Source organism: Cladophialophora psammophila (assembly GCF_000585535.1).
Source record: "Cladophialophora psammophila CBS 110553 chromosome Unknown aczJe-supercont1.2, whole genome shotgun sequence".
Taxonomy (NCBI): domain Eukaryota; kingdom Fungi; phylum Ascomycota; class Eurotiomycetes; order Chaetothyriales; family Herpotrichiellaceae; genus Cladophialophora; species Cladophialophora psammophila.
Window position 1 is genome coordinate 390,269 of NW_006912923.1, and position 20,049 is coordinate 410,317.

A 20,049-nucleotide genomic window follows, 5' to 3' on the forward strand; every position below is an offset into this window, starting at 1 on the left:
TCTCGCTTCGGAGTCCCTCATGCAGACAAGACGATCGTCTGGTAGCCGAGAGATCGACAACACGTCAACCCAAAAGTCGGTGTCTTTGAAGATCAAACCCATATGTCGGGGGAAAGAAAAGCGAGGTTGGAAATGCCACCGGCCCGATATGGTTCGCTTTTCGTTTTGCTGCTCTGCTCAATGTAGCTGGCGGTCGGCTTTGCACGGAACACGTAGATTTTCAAGGGGCAATAGTGATCCAAACAATAACACATCCTTGAATTAAGTTGTTGACGGTCTCCGCGGGCGATAGTGGTGGAATCTAGAGGATGTCTCTTGTTAACAATTTAATATATATATATATATAGCATACTATCCGGGCATTCCTGTTCTTGACGTACGTCCGCCTCCTAGCTACGTACTGCCTAGCCCAGTCTGATCCGTGTCCGTGTCTTCCGCAGCTCGAGCGGCCTCAGGAACACGGGGAAGTCGTTCTTAGGGGTCGCTAATCTGATCTGCTCGCACTCGTCGTCCCACACGCGGTGGGCGAGATTCACGAACCCGATGCGCTCGGCGGAAGCGATCCCGTTCCCGTCCCCGTCCCCGTCCTTGAGTGGTTGCTGTGTCTTGAAGGGCGATAGCACCACGACGCAGAGGTCTGTGAATTTGTTATCGTATACCTCATGGTTGGACCCGACCCAGCGGTAGTATGCCAGCTGGCCTAGCACCAGGCACTCCCATGACGACGACGAAGACGAAGGGGAAAAGCCGCTGGCGTCGACATCACCAGAGAGCTGCAAGGGTGAGTAAATCGCGTAGGAGTCGTGACATCGGACGTACAGCCCGGGCCGGTAAGGCCCATCGGGCGCGTAAGCCCAGGAGTGCTGGGGCGGGTCCACGAGCCACTCGAAGCGGAGGGGAACGGTGTACGCGTCGAGATGGAGGAAGTTTGACAGATTCGCCGGCAGACGGTCGGCGACAATCATGCCTCTGAATTCCTTCCATGGGATGAGAGCCCCATCAGAGTTCTCGACAGAGGCTTCCATGCTCTCGGCAGTGAACGTTGGATGGTACCAGTGCTGCACGCCGCTGAGCTCCAGGTACGAGATCTCTCCGATCCAGCCCGCCCACGACCAGCTGGGGAAACCCTGACGGCGACTAGAAGTTCTAATGTGATACCAGAGGAAGCTATGCTGCAACGAGCCGTCGTCGGCCGGGGAGCCTTCTCGCGCGATGACGGCCGGAAGCAGAGCGCCCATGTATTGATACAGCACTTTCGCGTGCGCCATGGCGTTGAAGAGGCCCTGCATGGCCTGGATCACGTCCGATGAGAAGGACAGCTGGCGCCGCGAGTAGTCGTTGAGCTTGTAGATCTCGTTGAACGCACTGGTCAGCGAGCTGTGCGTGTGGATGCGGCCGATGTTGCTGAAGGGGTACTCCCCCCAAGCCTCGGCGTGGAAGACGTTCCACCGCTGCTCCATGTAGACCTGCAGGTCAGTGAAGATCAGGCGCGATCCCGAGAAGATCATCTCCTGATACGTCCATGCTCGAGTGTTCCATTTGGATTTCAGGACCAGGGCCGGTCCATCCGGCATGGTCCAGGTGAGCAGGTGCCGGTCGACTTGTGCGCATGGTTGCCGGCCATTTGCCCTCTTCTTGGAGACACCGGGGAGCCCGTGGTCTGCGCCGTTACCTGCGGCAGCGAATATGGTCAGCGAAGCACTGCTGTAGATAGGGCCCATTTTCTTGATCTGGGCAGCCTTTTCCGCCAAGTTGGTTTGCGAGATGCAGTACCGATCGACCCACAGGTAGGGTATCCCAACCCGTTTAGCGACCGTGAGAGCATCCTCAACCACACGCGGCAAATGCTTCGGCAGCCGATCGTCGTCAGGAATAGACTCGTCTGACCGACCCCAGACATAGCTCAGTGTGGCGTATGGACATCCTTCGGGCGGCTTGACGATCTGACTGGTCGCACAGTCGATGAGCCTAAAGTGAGGGTTGTCCTCGAGAGACAAGCCACTCCAGGTCCTAGTGTCGTTCATTCCCCCTTGCTGTATCCAGCTCCTGACGAAGGTAAAGTCGACATGGTCGCCAACCAGCCCGACAGAATGATGCCCGATCGAACCGTGGGCTTTCGCGGCAGCCCGGGAAATAAACCCCGACGCCGCGCAGTCTGCATCCAGCGTGTCGAGAGAAGGTGTTGGTAGGACTGCCAGGCCTGTCGATTGATAGCTCCTGAACGCGCGGAGGGTATAGCGCGTAGTTTCATCGTACTCGGCAAGCTTGTTATTGTGTATGGTCATAAACAGACAGCAGAGGGCACATTGGGTCGGATTCCACGTCGCCGGCGTGTCCAGGGCAGCAACCTCCCAATTGGTGTCTCGCGAGCTGTAATCGTCTTCTGTCTTGCTGAGACGGGCTAGGCTGTCGCCGATGCCTTTGCGCAATCTCAGGCATCGTCGGCAAAGATCTTGCGGTTTGGGAGGATTCCCTGGAATGGTCGGGGTTTGGGGATGGTCCTCCCAATAGCGGATCCAGCGTCGATAGGTGTCGTTCATGGCTTCACCACCACACTGATTTGGGTCGGCAGAGTAAGAATCAGTCAGTGTCTCCCTCTGGGAATCCAGAGGGATTTAGAGCATTTCAGCTGGACGACCGTCGGATAACTTTGAGTCCAGCCGCAAGGGAAGAGATGCAGCCATGCAGCAATTGGACCACTGTACGTACATTGCGGAGCGCGGCTATCCTATTACTCCGGTCCACGTCGATGGAGCTGGTGTGTCGGGGGGAGCACAAGAGACTCAAGGGGGAATCATGGAAAGGAGAGTGGATGCCGCACAAGAGAATGGTTGTCAGAATACATAGCCAGAGAGCCAGTCTCTTTGAATGTTCCTCCTTGATTCGTAGATCCTTGTAGTTCGTCATTTAGGCATCACTCGGTCGATTTATATGGGGAACTCGAGGCCATTGTTACATTTCAACTAGAATTTGGCAGCGAAATGGCCCTGCTGCTGGTCCGATACACGGCAAGCTTGATGTGTATATATATACATATAACATTGAGGTAGTATTCTGTTTATGAATGTGACTGGCTCGCTCTTTGAAGAGAGCTTTGAAGCAACAGCCACGACACCACATGTATGCATGATATGATCGATTGAGTTGAGGACCTCTGCATCTATCTATCAGTTGACATGTTGACTTATTGGACCAATTGTTGACTTGACAAATCCTGCCCGCCATCTATGTATCCGTCCCCGATTCTATCAAACGTGATGGAGTTCTGTCTTTTTTTCCCAACACAGAGACCCGTCCCCGATATCTCTCTGCTCCACAAATAATTGTGAAGAAAACGTACTCCGCCCGTGGTCCAGCAAGATATCAAACACAGCACGACTCCACGATTAGAGTAATATTAGTACATGCACCAAACGAAATTCAAGCCTAGGCTTCAAGCCACCCACGACGGTTAGAACTGGGGTGCTGTAACGAAGCGTTCGGTGGTAGGTCGCTCTGTCGGCTCCACAGCAGCTTCCTCTGTTGTTGTTCCGGCAGACGATGCCGCGGCAGCTTCTTCTCTCTTCTCCGCCGTGTAGGAAGCCCCCTTTTCCTGATGAATAGATTGATCGCTCTCGGTGTCCGAATCATCCGTGGAGGGACTGGCGCGACGATCCTTCTCTGAACCACCAAGCACGGCGGTACCCTTCTCATCAAAGTTAGTAGCACCGACGACATGCTGCTGCTGCCCTTGGCTCGCATTGCTCAGAGTTTTCACCAATGCCTTGCTCTTATCTGCATCTTTGCCGCCCGCATATTTCTTCCCCTTCGGCACCCTGGCCAACCAATAAATCGTCACCGCCGCAAAGACATTAAAGGCAATATACACAAACAAAATTCCAAAGTCCCGCCATCTATGCGAGAACGAGATGCTGACCAATGACAAAAAGGTGTTGGTGTTGTCAACCGTGCAGAATTGACACTGCGTAGTATCTGAGTTTAGGAGATAGCCGCCCGCTGTTGAGATGAAAGGGTCGAGATATTGGCCGCATGTTTCGCCGGCAGGGGCCGTGAGATGGAGGTATTCGTTGGCGGCACATGTAACTGGTGCGTTCGCAATTCCCACACTTAAGAGTCCTTCGACCAGATACGTGAAAGGACTAGGGTTCACGAGTAAGCCTCTGTTCAGGTCCAAGAGAAAATGCGTCACTTACCTCACTCGATACATAAAGATCCAGAACCCGGGCATGGCTTTTGGACCAACCAAGACGCCATTGAACAGGAGACAGAGCGAAAACAAGACGTTTGCGATATTGGAGGCGGTCTCTGCCGTCGCAATCCCTGCAATCATCCTGCCTGGCTGTTAGCACTGGATTTCCTTTTTTGGGGAGGACGGCGGTAAAACCTCTTCCAACACTCGGGGGTTAGAGACTTACATATGGGCGAAGGTGCTGCTGAACAGGATAAACTCCAACACAAACAAGAATTGGGTTGCTCCGCGTGAGGCCACTGAATCGGTGTACGTTGCGTTTTGGTAAAGTCCAATGGGATAATACCAACAGAAAAACAATATCACTGCCCCCAGCGTTGCCCAAGGAAGCTCGACGAGGATATTCGATAGCATAAATGCCTTCCATGAGTAGGTCTTCGAAGGTCGCTCACGCACTTCGTAAAGGCTGCGCTGTGTGACGAAGAGAGGCATAATTTGCTGAACAAGCTGCGAGAATAGGACCAACAGCATGAAAATGCCAAAAAGCTGGTTTTGAAGCCCCTGTTGAGTATTTGGTGCCTTGAAGAGCGAGAAACCGATAAATAGGCCCTGCCGATGCAGTTAGTATCATGTAACTTAAAGCATAGGGCGATACACATACGGTGAGGCAGCAAAGTAAGAGCTTGGAGTAGATGTACTCCGGGGTCCGCCAATACTGCTGGAAAACCCGCTTTTGTGTTTCCCAAAATTGTAAGAAGAAAGGCGCAGCAAACTCGAAATAATCTGCCTTGTTCGAAGAAGTGGGGGCCACCAACTGAGATCGTTCAATCTTCATCTCCTCTAATTCTCGCTGTACCTCCTGGTACTCTGGTGAGTTGCGCCAGACTTGAAACCAGTCGATATCTGAATGAGACCCGGGCGCTGCACCAATCGCTTCGAGCATATATTCGGCCGGGTTGGCGCCAGGTGGACATTCATGAGCGCCATTTTTTTGGAAATAGTCAATCAGGATGCTGGAATCCTTGCCAACTGGACCGAAGTACACGGTCTTGCCACCGGCCGCGAGAAACAGGAGTCGGTCGAATCTCTGAAATAGAATAGCCGATGGTTGGTGAATAGTGCAAAGAATTGCTTGGCCAGCCTTTGTGAGCTTCTCGAGAAGGTTCAAAATGGACCAGGAAGTCTGCGAATCAAGTCCTGACGTAGGTTCGTCAAGAAAGAGAAGAAGTTGAGGTCGGGCAGCAAGCTCCACTCCAATTGTCAATCGCTTCCGCTGTTCCACGTTTAGGCCTATGATATTTCGAGTCAGAACGCAACGACAAACAGAGTCAGGGAGTGGTGAGGAAGAACAGATCGACATACCTTCACCTGGAACACCGACCACAGCATCGGCGTACTCCTGCATATCCAACAGTTTGATGACCTCTTCAACATAGGCAATCTTTTCATCTTGAGGCGTGTCTCTCGGTTGTCGCAAGAGGGCGCTGAAACGCAAAGCCTCTCGTACAGTGCTCGTCTCAAGATGCAAGTCCTGCTGTTGCACATAACCCGTCTTTCTCTGGAAGGACTCGTCGCGTTGACGTCCATCGACCAGCATCTCGCCCGTGATAACGCCCATTGTTACACGGGTTGCGAGACAGTCGAGTAAAGTGGTCTTGCCGGCACCTGAAACTCCCTGTTTGCAAGTGTCAGCGTATTTCGAAACTCAGGATTGACAAGGTAACACATACCATGAGCGCTGTCATTGTGCCTGGTTTGACCCAACCGTCGACATGATCGAGAATGCGACGCGGCTGGCCTTTAATCTTAATGTCGTAGCAAACATCCTTCCACTGGAAGATTGCCGTCTGCTTCTGAATCACAGCACTGACTTGTCGCGTCAACTGTTCGTCCTTCGTCTGCCTCCTCTCGAGAGCAACAAGGTTTGGATCGGAGCCTCCCGACTCCATATCGGACATGTGCTCTTTCAAGAATGCCGGCTTGTGGCCTCGGCGGAAGAGCAGCACTTCACCCTTCGACTTTTTCGCCGTCACCGTCTCGGTTGCAACCAAATACAGAACACAGAGCCCAATCATAAAGACGAACAAGATGCCGATGTTCCGCCATTTGTGAGCCGCAAAGTATCTGTAGGAAATGTTGATATAAGCGTCGCCATCGACAAAGGGTCGTCCAGCCACAGATCCAACGACAGTACATATTTGTGAGGTGGTCGACCCGTTTCCGAACTGTGGCGCTGGAGGGACGAAAGTCGAACACGGATAGTCACGATTGTGGAACTCATTCACCATGAGACTTTCAAATCCATACGCCGTCGGATTGACGTAGTTGATCCAACGCGCCCATCCATGCATATAGTCCACAGGAATAACGAAGCCTGATTGAGCGTCAGATCACAACCTTGCTAAACTCGTGTACAGGGATTCCGAAACGGGGATTAAAGGTACTCACCTGTGTAGACGACAATAGCTATCATCAAAACAGCTGTTGGGACCAAGGCTTCGACCAGTGACCTCGACACCGACGCGATGAACCGGAACAACATGCTCATAGTAAAGGTCAAGATGTATGAGGTGAACAGAAAGAAAAAGAAAGCACCAGGTGTCCGTCGGAGATTTGTCATGAAGTAAAGAATTAGGTTGAAGCCAATGGCGTTGAGAGTCTTTGAAGGGACGTCTGTGAGCATTGATGCAAAGGCCTCCGCTGACGGGTGGTAAAGTGCGTATCGCTGATGTTTTTCAACAATCGGGCGCTGTGCGTATAGCGTCAGGATCTCAAGAGCACTGCCAAAAGCGTTGAGCAATACTGCGAAAAAGATGAGTGAGCTTCTGGATCGCATTGAATCGGTATTCGCCGGTAGGTTGTAGAACAATGAAGAGACCACAAGCGCGTTGATACAATTGGCGAAAAGTTGTGTGAGAGTAATGGCCGGATCATCCATGAGTCGCTTGAAGCCCCGCCAAAGACACAGTCTGACCTGACCCGCATATGACAACGTGTATGGAGAAGACTTCCGTTGGGCTTTTGACTGTTGGACACGACGGGATTGCTTGAAGGCTTCCAGGTTGGGCCCACCGATGGGATTAGCTTTTTCGAAGGCATCCAGCTCCTGCAACATTTTCTGTCGTGCTTCGCTCTGTTGCCATCGTTCGGCGAATTCGTCGGGAGTCCGCGGCACTTGCGACTCGTATCCCTTCTTGACCAGACGTTCAATCGGATTGGTCATGGACGTAAGGAAATCCGGGACTGTCTGACGTTTAGCACACTCGAAGCCCATGTCCTCGAAGTATTTCTGAGCTTCGGTAGTGCGGCCGAAAAAGATCTGACGACCTTGATAGAGGACAAGAACCTTGTCGAAAAAGTCATAGGCACTTTGTGGCGACTGGTAGATGGCGACTGCCGCAGTCGTTTCATTCAAGTCGGTCGACGTCCGAAGAGTTTTGCAGAATTCGATGGCGTTGGCTGAATCAAGACCTCGAGTGCTATTGTCCCAACATTGAAGAGGGGCATTACTCAATGCTGCCTCCGCAATAGACACTCGCTTTCTTTCACCACCGCTGACTCCCCTGACGAAGTCATTGCCGACTTTGGTATTTATGGTGTGCCTGATACCGAACGTTGCCATCACCACGTCCCGTAAGTGAGCTGCATACATTGTCTTGGTCACGCCCGGGGGCAGCTTCATGTTCTGGGGTGTTCGAGCTCGGGCGGCGAAGAGCAAAGTGTCACCGACCGTCAACATGGGGAAATGGACGTCCTGTTCTGCCGTGTAGATAGCTTCGCCCTTGAAATTATTGTGCATCTGCCTGTAGCTAATGCCCTGGTAATTGATGTATGAATCGTCGCTGAGGTTGAAGCCGTGAGTCTCGCCCGTAATGGTCTTGAGGAAGGTGGAACAACCGGAGCCCGGGGGTCCAAGCACGACGAGCATTTCGCCCGGTTGCACCACGCCTTCAAAGTTGCGCAGAATATCCACCCGTTGGCCTTTGTGGCCTAATATGCCTCGCAGCATGTCCATCAAGGCCAGGGGATAGTTGTCTACCGTCTTCTGAAAGTCACTGCCCTTGGTGTAGCCAAAGGCGGAGAGGTTTCGAAAGGCGAAGCCCGCGGTCCGACCGACATTTTGGCCTGTCTGCTTCTGGAGCTTCAGCATGGCTTTCGTCCAGGCCCTGCCATTGAAGTTCTCCGAGCTGGGATCGATCTCGGTGCCGACGCTCGCTTCATCGAAAGGGTGGTAGCTAGGCTCTGCGGTGGTTGAGACGCGGGAATACTGCCGGGCAAGTTGCTGGATCTCTCTGTTCGCATCCTGGCTCTCGTCCACGACAGCTCCACCACCCGAAGACATTGATCGGTCCAGGTATGGGAAGTCTGTCGCTTGGTTATCGGGTGAAGCACCAGACATTCGACGGCTTCGGTCGTAGTTTGTTGTAATATTGCCGACGAGAGGGGTCGTCATTTTCAATGCAGTCGTGTCAAGTCATGGACAACAGTACTACGGAAGGTCGATTTGAGGTAGGAAATGGATGAAGCTAGGGAGGGATTGAAGTTGAGGCAGCAGGGCAATGAAATAAAAGCCTGATAAAGTGAAACAAGTCGACTCATAAAACCACCATCTGAATCGGGCAGAAGAGATCAAGGAAACCCGGGCGACCGGTGAGGGGAGAAGGGAACGACAGAGAAGAGGATAGAAGTGTGTTACTGAAATAATGCAGCGTGTATCACGAAGGATGTTGTTGTTGTGGTAGTCGGGGTGTTTTTTTTTTTTTTTTTTGCCCTTTGACGGGGACATTCGGTCGAAGTCGCCGCGCATTCACAGGCAGAGTGACGACAAGGGAATGTGGCACACACAGCATACGTTGCACGCGCATCAATCAATCCCAAGTCGATACTAGTTCCCGCCGAGGGGCAGCTTGAGCAAGTAACTTAGATACGTGATTTGCACCATGCAAGACTCAGTTCGCACCTTCGCACAAGAGGGCAAATGAACAAATGTCCTGCAGCCCATATTTTTACCGGTTCAAGGCAAAGTGCACCACGAGCTGGGCATGGTATACGTCGAATACGAAGCCAAAGCGCATGGATTTCCGTGGCCATGGCATCTGAGTGGCCGATAGGGGCGCCACTAGATGCTCTAGGCACTGCCTGGCTGGCTGCTTGGCGCCCTCGGCTGTGGTTTGTTCCAGGCATTGCAGGCACCGACTCTGCCTACCGACTACCTAATAAGAGACAGGCTCCATCCGAGCCCCGCAGGGATCCAGCAGACAGCCAGATGCCCGGAAGGAACCATCCCCACACCCGGAATCCCCAAACTCCCCCTATTCTGTTTGGCTGTAGCCTGTCTTGTGCAGTGCCTTGTGCCAAGTCGTTTGTTCCGGTGCCGAAGTTATTCACTCATTAGCCGTGCATAAGGAAGGTGCAAACCACGTGATCTCGTATCCCCTCGAATTCCTTTCCGAGATGTGCAACCCTGACAATATGATGGGTCTTAATACGCACTCGGCCTCCGCGGACTCCATCGAATGTTGCTTCGGATGATACTGGTTCCCCGGTTGCCTTTTCAGCCCTTTCAGCCCGTTCAGCCTCTTGCTTGTCCTCCCTCAATCCATTGACACGAGGCTGTCCGGTCTCACATCAAAGTGTCAGGTTGGTTATTCCTGCATTCTGCCCCAAATCATCCCCAGCATGCACCTCGCCGCAGTAAGCTATTGTCATGATGATTGATCTATGGAGTATCTGACGATCTGACGATTTGATGAGAGATGCCAACAAATGCTTAGCTGACACCTTCCTTCAGACCATTTCCAATTACATCTGCCGGATTTGCTACTTGTGAACCAGCGCTGTTGGGTTTGGTGGAGTGGCCCATCCTTGTCGCTCTTTCATGCGTCCGTCCTTCCCGTCTCGAACCCTCAGTACTTCTTGCGTCTTCGACTGCGTTCTTCTGCGTTCTTGAATGTGGCCAAAATATTTGCCCGATTATTTCAAGGTCTTTGTCACATCCCTATCTTGCCGAGAGCAGAAAGCAGATGCGTTGATCTTGTTCTTGAAGACACCGTGCTTGAATTGCGCTCATCGCTGCAATGCCCGATGTCTGCTGCCATGCGTTCACCACGTTGGTGGCTTCATCGGTACCAAATGGCAGCAACCGCAACATCGTGAACTTACCCAGATCTACACCATATCAGCTTCGGCTACGGATCGAGGTTGAAGAAGACATCACTCACTTCGAGGAAGATCGAATTGTCTGGCGCCTACGCGGTAGTATAAAGATTTCCTGCTGAACAGACGAGCATCGGATGAGGAAACAGGAAAATAGGCAGGACGGTTGAGATGTCGGTGAGTTTGTTGGCAATCACTGCTTTTACGTCATCTTGGTTTGATTCGAGGTTCAAACATAATGAGAGAAAGAGCTCTCTAATTGAGCTGATGGAGAGCAGCGATCGCGGCTTTGGATGTTTTTGTCTGTGATGTTGTCTGCGCAAGTCTGCTCTCCCTGACGATGTTCATCGCGTCTGATTCACAATCAAGGCTCTCCCTGAGCGCGCCTTCAAGGCTGTTGCCATTCGGTACCTCGCCCGTTCTGTCGTCGCTCTTGCAATTTTGAAGATTACTTCCTAGTCACGGCAAGACTTTGCACTCGCTAACCTGCTCCCTCCCTCTCAAGGCTTTATTTCGGAAGCACGAAATCATTCTTCGCGATGCCTCCTTTTTGCTCCCCTCCTGAACTATACATCCAGGATTCCCTAGCCCCATCGGCTCGAACGCCACGGTTAATGGCGGCTTATATTCAGCCGATCAGGGGAGCGAGCTACAGGGCGCAGGAGACACCGCCCTGCAATGAAACAACCCATTGCTGAGAGAAGCGTCTGCCTGTGTGTATCCTCTGCCAAGCCTACGTTAGACTTTCTTGCCTTCGAACCAAGATTGAGATTTGCTTCGTCTGGATGGGAGGTGGTGTGCGTGTAGGTTCTGTATGTGGCCATCAGAAACCGCCCGCCTCGGAAAGGACCGTTGTCGAGAACAACTCTTTACGTGTTGGCACCATGGGGCAGGCTCGTCAGCAAGCTGCTGCGACATTTGCGGAGGTCATGCATAGCATACGTCGAGCTGCTTCATCATGGCATCTCGCACATCTCGCACATCTCGCTATGGTGGCTGGGAACGAAACGGTGAGCGCGCTCATAACTCGCCCGGAGCCCGTGCCAGGATCCCTTTATTCGCTGTGACGCTGCTAGTCTGCACTCGAACCGAGTATGGCGCTGCGCGCTGCACACCAGCGTGGGCCGTCTCTGAACCGAGCCCATCGATTGCTCCGTCACCCGCGAAGAGACAGAGTGTGCTGTGGCCGGATAGTCGTTGATTTCAGTCTTCTCTTGGGGATGGTGCAAGTAGACAGAGAAAGTGATGGAAAGCGTGGAATCCGGGTGCCACTCCTCGTGTCTTCTGCAATCTGCACCGGTATGAAAGATGGGCGGTCATGACTGAGGTGCTCGTATCTACAAAAGCGGAGTCTTCCTAGAGCAGCGCCCTCGCGTAAGGCCATTGCTGCTTTAGCCAGAGTGTGAAATGACTCGTGTATCGATAAAAGCGGCAAATTATTCTAGCCCAAAGAGTTCCTCCGAGCCGTTCGTTTTGTGCAGTATCAAGTAATTGTTGCTTGGAGGAGGCAACCTTCAATCAACCATCCTCGGGGACTCTGAATGCAAGACTCGACTCGTTTCACGGTGCACAAGTTTCCCATTATTGTCGGGAGGGACAGTCCTCTATTGACCTGTCCTCGAACCAGACGTCAGCCGCACTTGGCCGGCCATGGCCAATGACCCCGACACAGGCCCGTTCCATACCCCAGAGAATGAAGGCTTTCCTTACCACGATGTGTATTCACCCCTGAACATGCAAGACAAACAGATACACTTAATCTCCCTCGCACCTGGAGTTGACGATGACTCGGTCTACTGCGAGGTGTTCCCATGTTCATTTCTAAATTCGCCACAATATGAGGCACAAGGAGCTAGCTCCCAGGGCTCTCCTTGGCCTGCCCGGATCATGTATCTCGATCACCGGAAAAAGTCTACAAACTCCCTGACGAACGATTTAGCCCTGACTGAAAATCTCGACCGCTCGAGGGCTTCATTCTTGACCTGTGCAATCTCAATCTGTTTCTGCAACTCCGCCAGTCGGCGCTGGTGTTCGGCATCTGTTTTGGCCTTGGCTGCTTGCAGTTGCATCTCCAGATATTGCTTCTGCATAGCCTCCAGACGCCTCATGTGCTCTTGCCGCTCCTTCTCCCGCTCCGCCTCGCGTTGATCCCAGAGGGCATCTGCTTGCGCTTGCATCTTCTTCCTCTCTTCGAGTTCTCTCCTGATGAACTCTTCGCGCTCCTTCCTTTCGGCCTCGAGCGCCTGCCGGGCGGCCTCATCACGGTTCTTGAGGTGTTCCTGCATCTCCTGCTTGATGTCGACAATCATCTGCTCATACTTCCGACGCATCTTGTCCATCTCGGCCTGCACTTCAGAACCTGCCGCGGTCTCTTCAAGGGTCTTTTTCTTGTTGACCATCTCATCTTGAATGGCATACACCGGCTTGTCTCGACGATCCAGGAGATACTGGATAATCGAGCTGCCCGACTGCTCCTCGAAATCATGTCGGAAAACCTGACTGCCACGGTTGACCATGTTGCCCCAGAAAGCAGGTGTTGTCTTGAGTTGGTCTTCTCGTTCTCGTCCTGTTTTCTCATCTACTTTGGCCCAGAAAGTGGTGGCGAGCACGACCGAGGCCAGGTTGCCATCGCCACAGAGCTTTTTGAACATGGATAGGTTGCGCATCGCAGCGCCGCTGAACCTTACATCTATGATTCTGTGCAAGTAGATGATTCCGGAAAGTCGGATATTTTCCGAATATGTCTTGGTAAGCCAGCTCGAAAGCTCGCGAAGTATCTCTTGGTCTGGTCGATTGCTATCATCAAACCCAGGCGTGTCGACGAGGTAGAATGACTCATCGCTGTTGGGCATCTTGCATGGGAAGATGGCCACTTGAGTGGTGACTTTGAGAGGTCAGTGAGGCCCGGTGTAAGTCTTGGTCTTCGAACTTCCTCACATGATTCTAGGTCATCACCCACTCCAACCGTGTCGGGTGTGAACAACTGAATGAAAGAGCTCTTTCCAACTCCAGTCATACCCATCAGGGCGATGACTTTGTCATCGGGGCTTGCGTGTACGGTCAGCCGCTGCGCATTGGAGCCGCCTAGAGTACGAACTTACGTTAGGGTCACAGCCATCTTCCCAACCACTGCTTTACTCGACGGCGATGAGATGGTGAGGATTGAAGAAGTTGTGTCGCAAACCACAGGTACGGTCGAGTCTTTCTGTTGGAATCAGGCTTTGGAAATCAGGCTTCGACGATGGGCGGGCCATATTACCCTCTACCGCGGCTGCCGAGAGCCTCACTCACCCGACCTTCCTCGCGTGTTCTCAACAATGGCTTGACAAAGACGGGACATGCATGGCTGCATTTGCCTTTTTTTGAGGCTCTGGACTGGGGGCCGTGCATGACACTTGTCTCGTTTATGCACTGCCACCGCCCATCTGAGTTCGAGCGAGCCAAACTTGGGTAGGAGATACAGCCAGGTCGTGGAGCAGCCGGGGGTTACCTTCGTAAATGTGGGCCCTAAAGCGGCAATGACTGACCAGACCCCGTTCGAGCAGGCGCCAGCTTCCGGTCTCGACTCTCTCGCAACCTGAGTGTCTAAGATGCCTGGAAACGTGGGCACTGGGACACGATCCAGCACTGCCAGCTTCCACCTTCGCGCCTGGCCCTGGTGCCGCTGTTGGCTCCCACGCCGAAGTTTTCCTCTACGGCGGATGAGTTCCCTCCTTTTTTACTCCAACCCCAGGATGCTGTCGGCAATCGAGTACATAGCGATCTGTGCCTTGCTCTTGGTTGCATGCTTTCGATCATCGGATGTTGTAACGTCGACCGTTGGTTTTTGTGAAGCAGCGTTGTGCGTGTTCTTTCTCTGCGCGCTATGCTTGGCACTCAAAGCAATTGCACAACATCTCGGAAGACTAATTTGGAAATCTGCAATGAAGACTCTGATATGCAGGGACGAGTTCTCACTAGACGACGGGATCGGCCTGCCTCCACCACTTCCTCCGCGAAAGAACAATGTTGTTATCGCAGTCATGGGACCAACGGGAGTTGGTAAGAGCTCGTTCATCAAAGCTCTTACTGGCGCCGAAGATATTGTTATTGGCCATGGATTGACATCAGGTGAATGACTTCTCTGACCGGCCTGTGGACCCTGCCTGCTAATGATATAGCTACTTCCAAGGTCCAATGCTACAACCTCGCCCACGAGGGGACAAACTTTCTTCTCGTCGACACCCCTGGATTTGACGATAGCAGTGGACTGGACAACGATGTTGTGCAAGAGATTCTGTCATGGTTGAAGTCATCCATGGGGGAAGGCTTGCTCTTGAATGGATTGATCTATCTACACCGCATTATTGACCCAAGGATAACTGGGACAGCGCGTTCTAATATGCGTCTATTCAGAGAACTTTGCGGAAGCGACAACTTGCACAAAGTCGTCCTGGCCACCACTTTCTGGGCAGCTGTCGACGATGAGCTGGGCCAGCGGCGTGAGGCGCAGCTTCTTGAGGACCCGAAATTCTGGAAGCCAATGGCCGAGAAAGGATCCAGGGCTTTCCGACTGAGGCAAGACCGCACGGCATACCTACAGATTTTGTCACACATCGCTCGAAAGAACGACAAGTTTTTGGTCCAAGCTCAGCAAGAAATGCGCCGTGGCCAGGAAGCACATGAGACAAGCGCCGGCAGGGCTATGAATCTTGGCCTTGAGCGTCTCAAACAAGAGTACGAAGCCAAAGTGGTCGATGAGAGGCGAAAGCAGCAGGCCGTGCTTGATGAGGCCGACCGTCGACGTCGTACAGAGCGCCGGAAAGAGCAACGTCGACTTGAGCAGCAGCGTCGTCGCGAAATGGAAAGACTGGAACGAGAAGCGAGAGAAAAGGACGAAGCGAGACGGGAGAGTGAAGCTAGACAAGATCTGCTTCAGAAGATGCAGCGCGAGGCAGAGGAGCGAGAAATGCGTCAAAGATTAGAGACGGCCGCTCAAGTTCTCCGACAGCGCCAGGAGGAGGCGGCCCGGCTCCGACAGCTCTCTTCCTATGTCTGCCAGAACTTCGACACCAAAAGAGTTCGCTGTAGCAACTGCAACACGCGTCTTGATCTCGTTGAAGGTGGCAAATGGTGTTACCGTGAGCACATCCCACCGGCCGCCCCTTTTCGGACTGAGCTAATATCATCCAGACTGTTGCCACTGCGATAATGACAGGCGATATCATTGCATGAGGTGTGGAAATCGGTGTCCGTGGAGCCACTTGCATCCCCCTATGAAAACTCGTGCTGTAACTCAAACGTTCATTGGGATTCTGCTGGGTTGATATATTAGAGAGAACAATCGGAATCGTTGCTTCTTGATAGATCTATCCCATCAATATATCAAAGAGGCTAGTACCACGCCTTCTCTTCAACTGTTTGTTCTTCTTTTTCAGACGATGTAGCTCGCCCCTCAACTCGTGACTTTCGTCTTCGTAACGGTTTATCATTTGTTGGATGGCCCGCCGGCTCTCAACACGCTGTTGCTGATTCTGTTGTACCATGATTTCCTGCAATCTTGCCATCTCGACCTGGTGCTTTCGTTCGGCTCTGACAAGTCTCTCTTCCAAATGAGTTCGTTCAGAATGCAACAGCTGATTCTCAGATCTCAGCGCCACAGAGCTCTCGTCACCTGAAGTAGACCTAGCGTCACCTCGGAGATTCCGCTCATAGACTTGGTCATGTAGACGTTCAAGCTTGACATTGAGCTGCGATTTCGCAATGAGCATGGTCTCTTTTCGGCGCTGATATTCCATTTCCTCGGCGGCCAAGGCCTCAGCCAGTTCGTGGTCTTTGTCCAGTAAGGCTTGTTGGCGTTCCTTCTGCAACTTCTCGACCTCAATTTCGTAGTGCTTTCGGAGTTTGTCATTGTCATCAGCGATGAAGCGCCCCGCTGCAGTGTCGAGCAATGATCGCTTCTCGTCCAAAATCTCCATCACGATCGCAAGCTTAGGAGGGGGGTCCCTTCTCGCGAGCAAGGACGAGATCACTTCCTGCGCCGACTCCCGATTCCCCAAATGGCGATGTGTGATCGCACCGTTGCGGATCAGCGTCGCCCAAAACTTATCCGTCGTCCGCAACTGGTCTTCGAGTCGGTAGGCCTTGTCCAAGTCTGGGCCGATCATATCGAACTCATTCCAGCGAGTCGTCACGAGACGGACAATGGGCATCGCCGAGGCACCCGTCAAGAGCTTGAAGATCTCCAGAGTCTTCAGCGCCGAACCCCCCATCCTCGGATCTGTGATACGGTGCAGATATATCATCCCCGAGACCTTACCGCCACGTTCATAAAGCTTGGTCAAAGACACGATGAATTCTTCCAGGATCTCAATATTCTGTCGCCCGGTGTCGTCGAATCCTGGCGTATCGACGAGCCATGCCTTACGGCCGTCGGGGCATCGAAACCTGTGCGCCGTGACATTTTTGGTTTCTTCGTACAGGGCGTTAGCAATCGGTCCGTCTAATCGGAATGGACACCGACTTACTCGACTGAAGCCCATGTCCAACTTCAACGGCATCCTCTGACAAGAGAGAGATAAAAGTGCTCTTCCCGGCCCCAGTAACCCCCATGATCACAAACAGCGGGTCGGCTGGGTTGAAGGCATCTTCGTCAGGGAGGCTCTCGGGCTTATCGTCATCCTCAACCGCCACAAAAGATTCCGGTCGTGCATTTGCGTCTGGCTTTGACGATCTGGACGGCACCGGCGGCGGCTCACGTTTGCGCTGCGTACTTGGTATCATCTGTCTGTCCGCCGTGGCCGTTGGTTGTCGCATCATTGCCGCATCGCTCCTGACTTCTTCGCCATCCTTCGGTGGCTCAAGGCCGCTCGGCCGGTTTGCTACATGTACCCTCGCGGAATCATCCCAAACACCATGACTCGAGGCTGGTCTTTGGCCATCTCGGGGTCGATCTTCGCGAGGCCTGGCTTGCTGCGCAGAGCCCGAGTCCCGATATGCAGTGGTAGCTGCTTGACGCGCTATTGATTTATTATCCATGAGCCCGTTTGAGCAGAGTCACGGTTCTGTGCAGCTGCTCGAAATTGTAAAGCCTGATTCAATTTCACTACGGATGTCCCAGATGTCCTCAGCATGGCCACAACAGTCGACCTCAGGCTGAATGATTTCACTCCATACGGTCCCTCTGGCCCTCGCTGCTTTAGTGACACGAAAACGTGGCTGCAGTAAAGGCCTCGCATTCTGCACGCCTTCCTGCAGCTCGGCACGCAACGGTGCCGCTGAGCGACACAAGCCAGATCAACCAGGTGCGGCTGAACGACGCAGGACCGAGGCGCAGCGGGAGCCTGAGACCTGCAGATCAGGCATCCAATTATTTCTTAGCAGGTGCCTCGGGGGCCGCAAAGGGCGCTCGTGGCCCAGCCGAGACCCCGGGGCTGGTCTGGGAAACTTCAGTCTCGTCCTTTTCACCTGCGCAGAGCCTCACAAAGGTGGATGGCAAATTGATGTGATAAGCCCCATGGTGAGAGCAGAGGGTGGGAAGTCAAGAACTGGTCGAACGCATGTTTCATCGATCGAGTCTCAAGCGAGCCCGTCCGACAGAAACTTGCACTATTCTATCCAGGCTCCTCTTATGGTCAGCGGAATGGCGACCTCACTTTACGTAAAATCATGAGGCTGGATGCAGAGCCATACAAACCTCTTGGTAGGTGCCTTTTGTGATGTAACAAACAATTTGTCCGCAGAGCGCCGGAGAAAAAGGCCCAAGTAACCAGGCCTTGACAAATGCCATAACACAGCCCACAGACAAGATTTCCCGAATTGGGGGCCAGCCTGATGCGTTGATTTCACTCTACCGCGCACTCTGGACCTCGTTCGCTTGGTGGTCAAATTGGCCATCTCGTCCCTGCGAGTATTGTCACTGACTGGACTTCCTCACGCTACTCCCGATTGCAGTAGTGGACTGCACACACGAGACCTTTTACAACAATTAACTTGGTTTGAGCGAACACGAGTCCAACGATTCCCAGGATGGACACAGAACCAGAATTGGTAGACTCCGCGCAAATTCTGAAGTGAGTAGAAGCAGGCTGAAGATGGCCGATTGGAATGCTCTGACAATCACATCCAGTCCCCAAGATGTCTTCATTGCGGTCATGGGCCTTACGGGTGTGGGTAAATCTACCTTCGTGACCTTGTGCACTCAAAAGGAGATCCAGATTGGCCACAAACTTGAGTCCTGTGAGACGCCCTCGCAATGTGTCAAACGCCCGGCTTGCTAAATGTCATGCCCAGGCACGTCCTCGGTATCAATCTTCTCATTTCGGCATAAGTCCAAGACTGTCCATCTCATCGACACACCCGGCTTCAACGACACCACGCGCTCCGAATCAGAGGTGCTGCAAGAAGTTGCGTACTGGCTGTCGACAGCATACGGCAAGGCCGACGCAAAGCTGGAAGACAGGTTCCGCCTCAATGGCATCGTCTACCTCCACTCCATCGCGGACGTTCGATGGAGTGGTTCCACGCGCCGAAGCCTGAATATGCTTCGTACCATCTGCGGCCCCGAAAACTACGATGCCATTGTCCTGACCACCACATTCTGGGACCAAGTGGACCGAGAGACAGGCAAGGTCCGCGAGGCCCAACTCATCGGAGACATGAACAAATGGGGCCAGCTTGTCCACACATCCCCCAAAAGCTCGGTCCGAAGACACGACCAGGGGTATAAGACTGCCATCAACATCATCGACGGCATCATAGATCGAGGCGTCAAGTACGAATTGCTCATCCAGAAGGAGCTCGCGAAACCCGGTGCCACGCTGCACGACACCACCGCCGGTCGCGAGGCCCAACTGCTCTGGGAGAAGGACATTGAGCGCTTTCAACAGGAGCTCGGCTATGCCAAGGAAGCAATGAAGGAGAGCCAGCAGCAATCCGACGGAACCCTCGTCACTGAGATGGCCAGGCTCAAATCGTCCATCAACCAGGGCCGGGCCGCGCTCAGCGAGTTGTACCTGCCCAAAAAGGAGCTCGAGAACCGCTGGGTGTCGAGGAATACTCGCGACGTGGAACTGCTCCAGCAACAGATCGTCAAGTGTCAGAAGACCATCGAAGACTTGTTCAAGCGATCTGCCAGCACTTTGTCCCCGTCTTCAAATGGCACTCCGCCACCGGCCTACTCGCGGCGGACGAGCGACGAGTCTACGGCGTCGTCGGCGAACAGCCTTCTCGAGCAGGAACGCCGGTGGAAGAAGGACCTCATGGCGCAGAAGATGGCAAAGCTGGCCGCGAGGAGCATGCATATCAATGTTGCGTCGGCGTTGTTTGGCGGCGTGTCTGCCGGAGTCGCCATCCTGCCCCTTTTGCCTTACTTGGCAGCCTGTTGCGTTATGTGAACTGATTGGAATGATGTGTGTACATAGGTAGGCTGGCGCGGGCGAGGATTCTAGCCCCGCGGCTGGCGGAAATTCTCTCGATTTGGAGTCCTTGCACAGGTGTATCTAATTTTGGTAGAACTTGGCTGCGAGTATGATTTCGAAACTGCCAGTTGCCGCGTGCTTCCTCTGCTAAGCTGGGGTGGCGCCGTGGGAGGCATTAGAGCAGAAACCTCGGTGCATGAGCCTAACGAGAAGTCCTTCGTGGTAATTTAAGCGGTTTTTGATCAACTGAGCTCATGGAGGCTGTTCCCCTTTGTCACAATGGTCGTGCCGGATTGGTGCATTGAA

At 53.1% G+C, this 20,049-nt stretch overlaps 6 protein-coding genes across 6 annotated transcripts; 2 read left to right on the forward strand and 4 right to left on the reverse strand.

Annotated features, from left to right (window-relative positions):
* Nucleotides 1–404: 404 nt before the first annotated feature.
* Nucleotides 405–2,540, reverse strand: A1O5_01451 (uncharacterized protein; the record flags this gene model as incomplete). The annotated part of the gene is made up of 1 exon (XM_007742068.1): nt 405–2,540. One exon carries the CDS (start codon nt 2,538–2,540, stop codon nt 405–407), a length of 2,136 nt encoding a protein of 711 aa, XP_007740258.1.
* A 911-nt stretch (nt 2,541–3,451) lies between these two features.
* A1O5_01452 (ATP-binding cassette, subfamily G (WHITE), member 2, PDR) lies at nt 3,452–8,642 on the reverse strand (the record flags this gene model as incomplete). Its single annotated transcript, XM_007742069.1, has 7 exons — nt 3,452–4,139; nt 4,194–4,331; nt 4,416–4,798; nt 4,851–5,479; nt 5,552–5,864; nt 5,920–6,563; nt 6,638–8,642. 7 exons carry the CDS (start codon nt 8,640–8,642, stop codon nt 3,452–3,454), a joined length of 4,800 nt encoding a protein of 1,599 aa, XP_007740259.1.
* A 3,601-nt stretch (nt 8,643–12,243) lies between these two features.
* A1O5_01453 (uncharacterized protein) lies at nt 12,244–13,367 on the reverse strand (the record flags this gene model as incomplete). Its single annotated transcript, XM_007742070.1, has 2 exons — nt 12,244–13,229; nt 13,283–13,367. The coding sequence occupies 2 exons, from the start codon at nt 13,365–13,367 to the stop codon at nt 12,244–12,246; spliced, it is 1,071 nt and encodes a 356-aa protein (XP_007740260.1).
* A 901-nt stretch (nt 13,368–14,268) lies between these two features.
* A1O5_01454 (uncharacterized protein) lies at nt 14,269–15,536 on the forward strand (the record flags this gene model as incomplete). The annotated part of the gene is made up of 2 exons (XM_007742071.1): nt 14,269–14,455; nt 14,506–15,536. The coding sequence occupies 2 exons, from the start codon at nt 14,269–14,271 to the stop codon at nt 15,534–15,536; spliced, it is 1,218 nt and encodes a 405-aa protein (XP_007740261.1).
* Nucleotides 15,537–15,693: 157 nt separating this feature from the next.
* Nucleotides 15,694–17,140, reverse strand: A1O5_01455 (uncharacterized protein; the record flags this gene model as incomplete). The annotated part of the gene is made up of 2 exons (XM_007742072.1): nt 15,694–16,796; nt 16,852–17,140. The coding sequence occupies 2 exons, from the start codon at nt 17,138–17,140 to the stop codon at nt 15,694–15,696; spliced, it is 1,392 nt and encodes a 463-aa protein (XP_007740262.1).
* A 1,277-nt stretch (nt 17,141–18,417) lies between these two features.
* Nucleotides 18,418–19,719, forward strand: A1O5_01456 (uncharacterized protein; the record flags this gene model as incomplete). Its single annotated transcript, XM_007742073.1, has 2 exons — nt 18,418–18,562; nt 18,617–19,719. The coding sequence occupies 2 exons, from the start codon at nt 18,418–18,420 to the stop codon at nt 19,717–19,719; spliced, it is 1,248 nt and encodes a 415-aa protein (XP_007740263.1).
* Between the last annotated feature and the right edge of the window lie 330 nt (nt 19,720–20,049).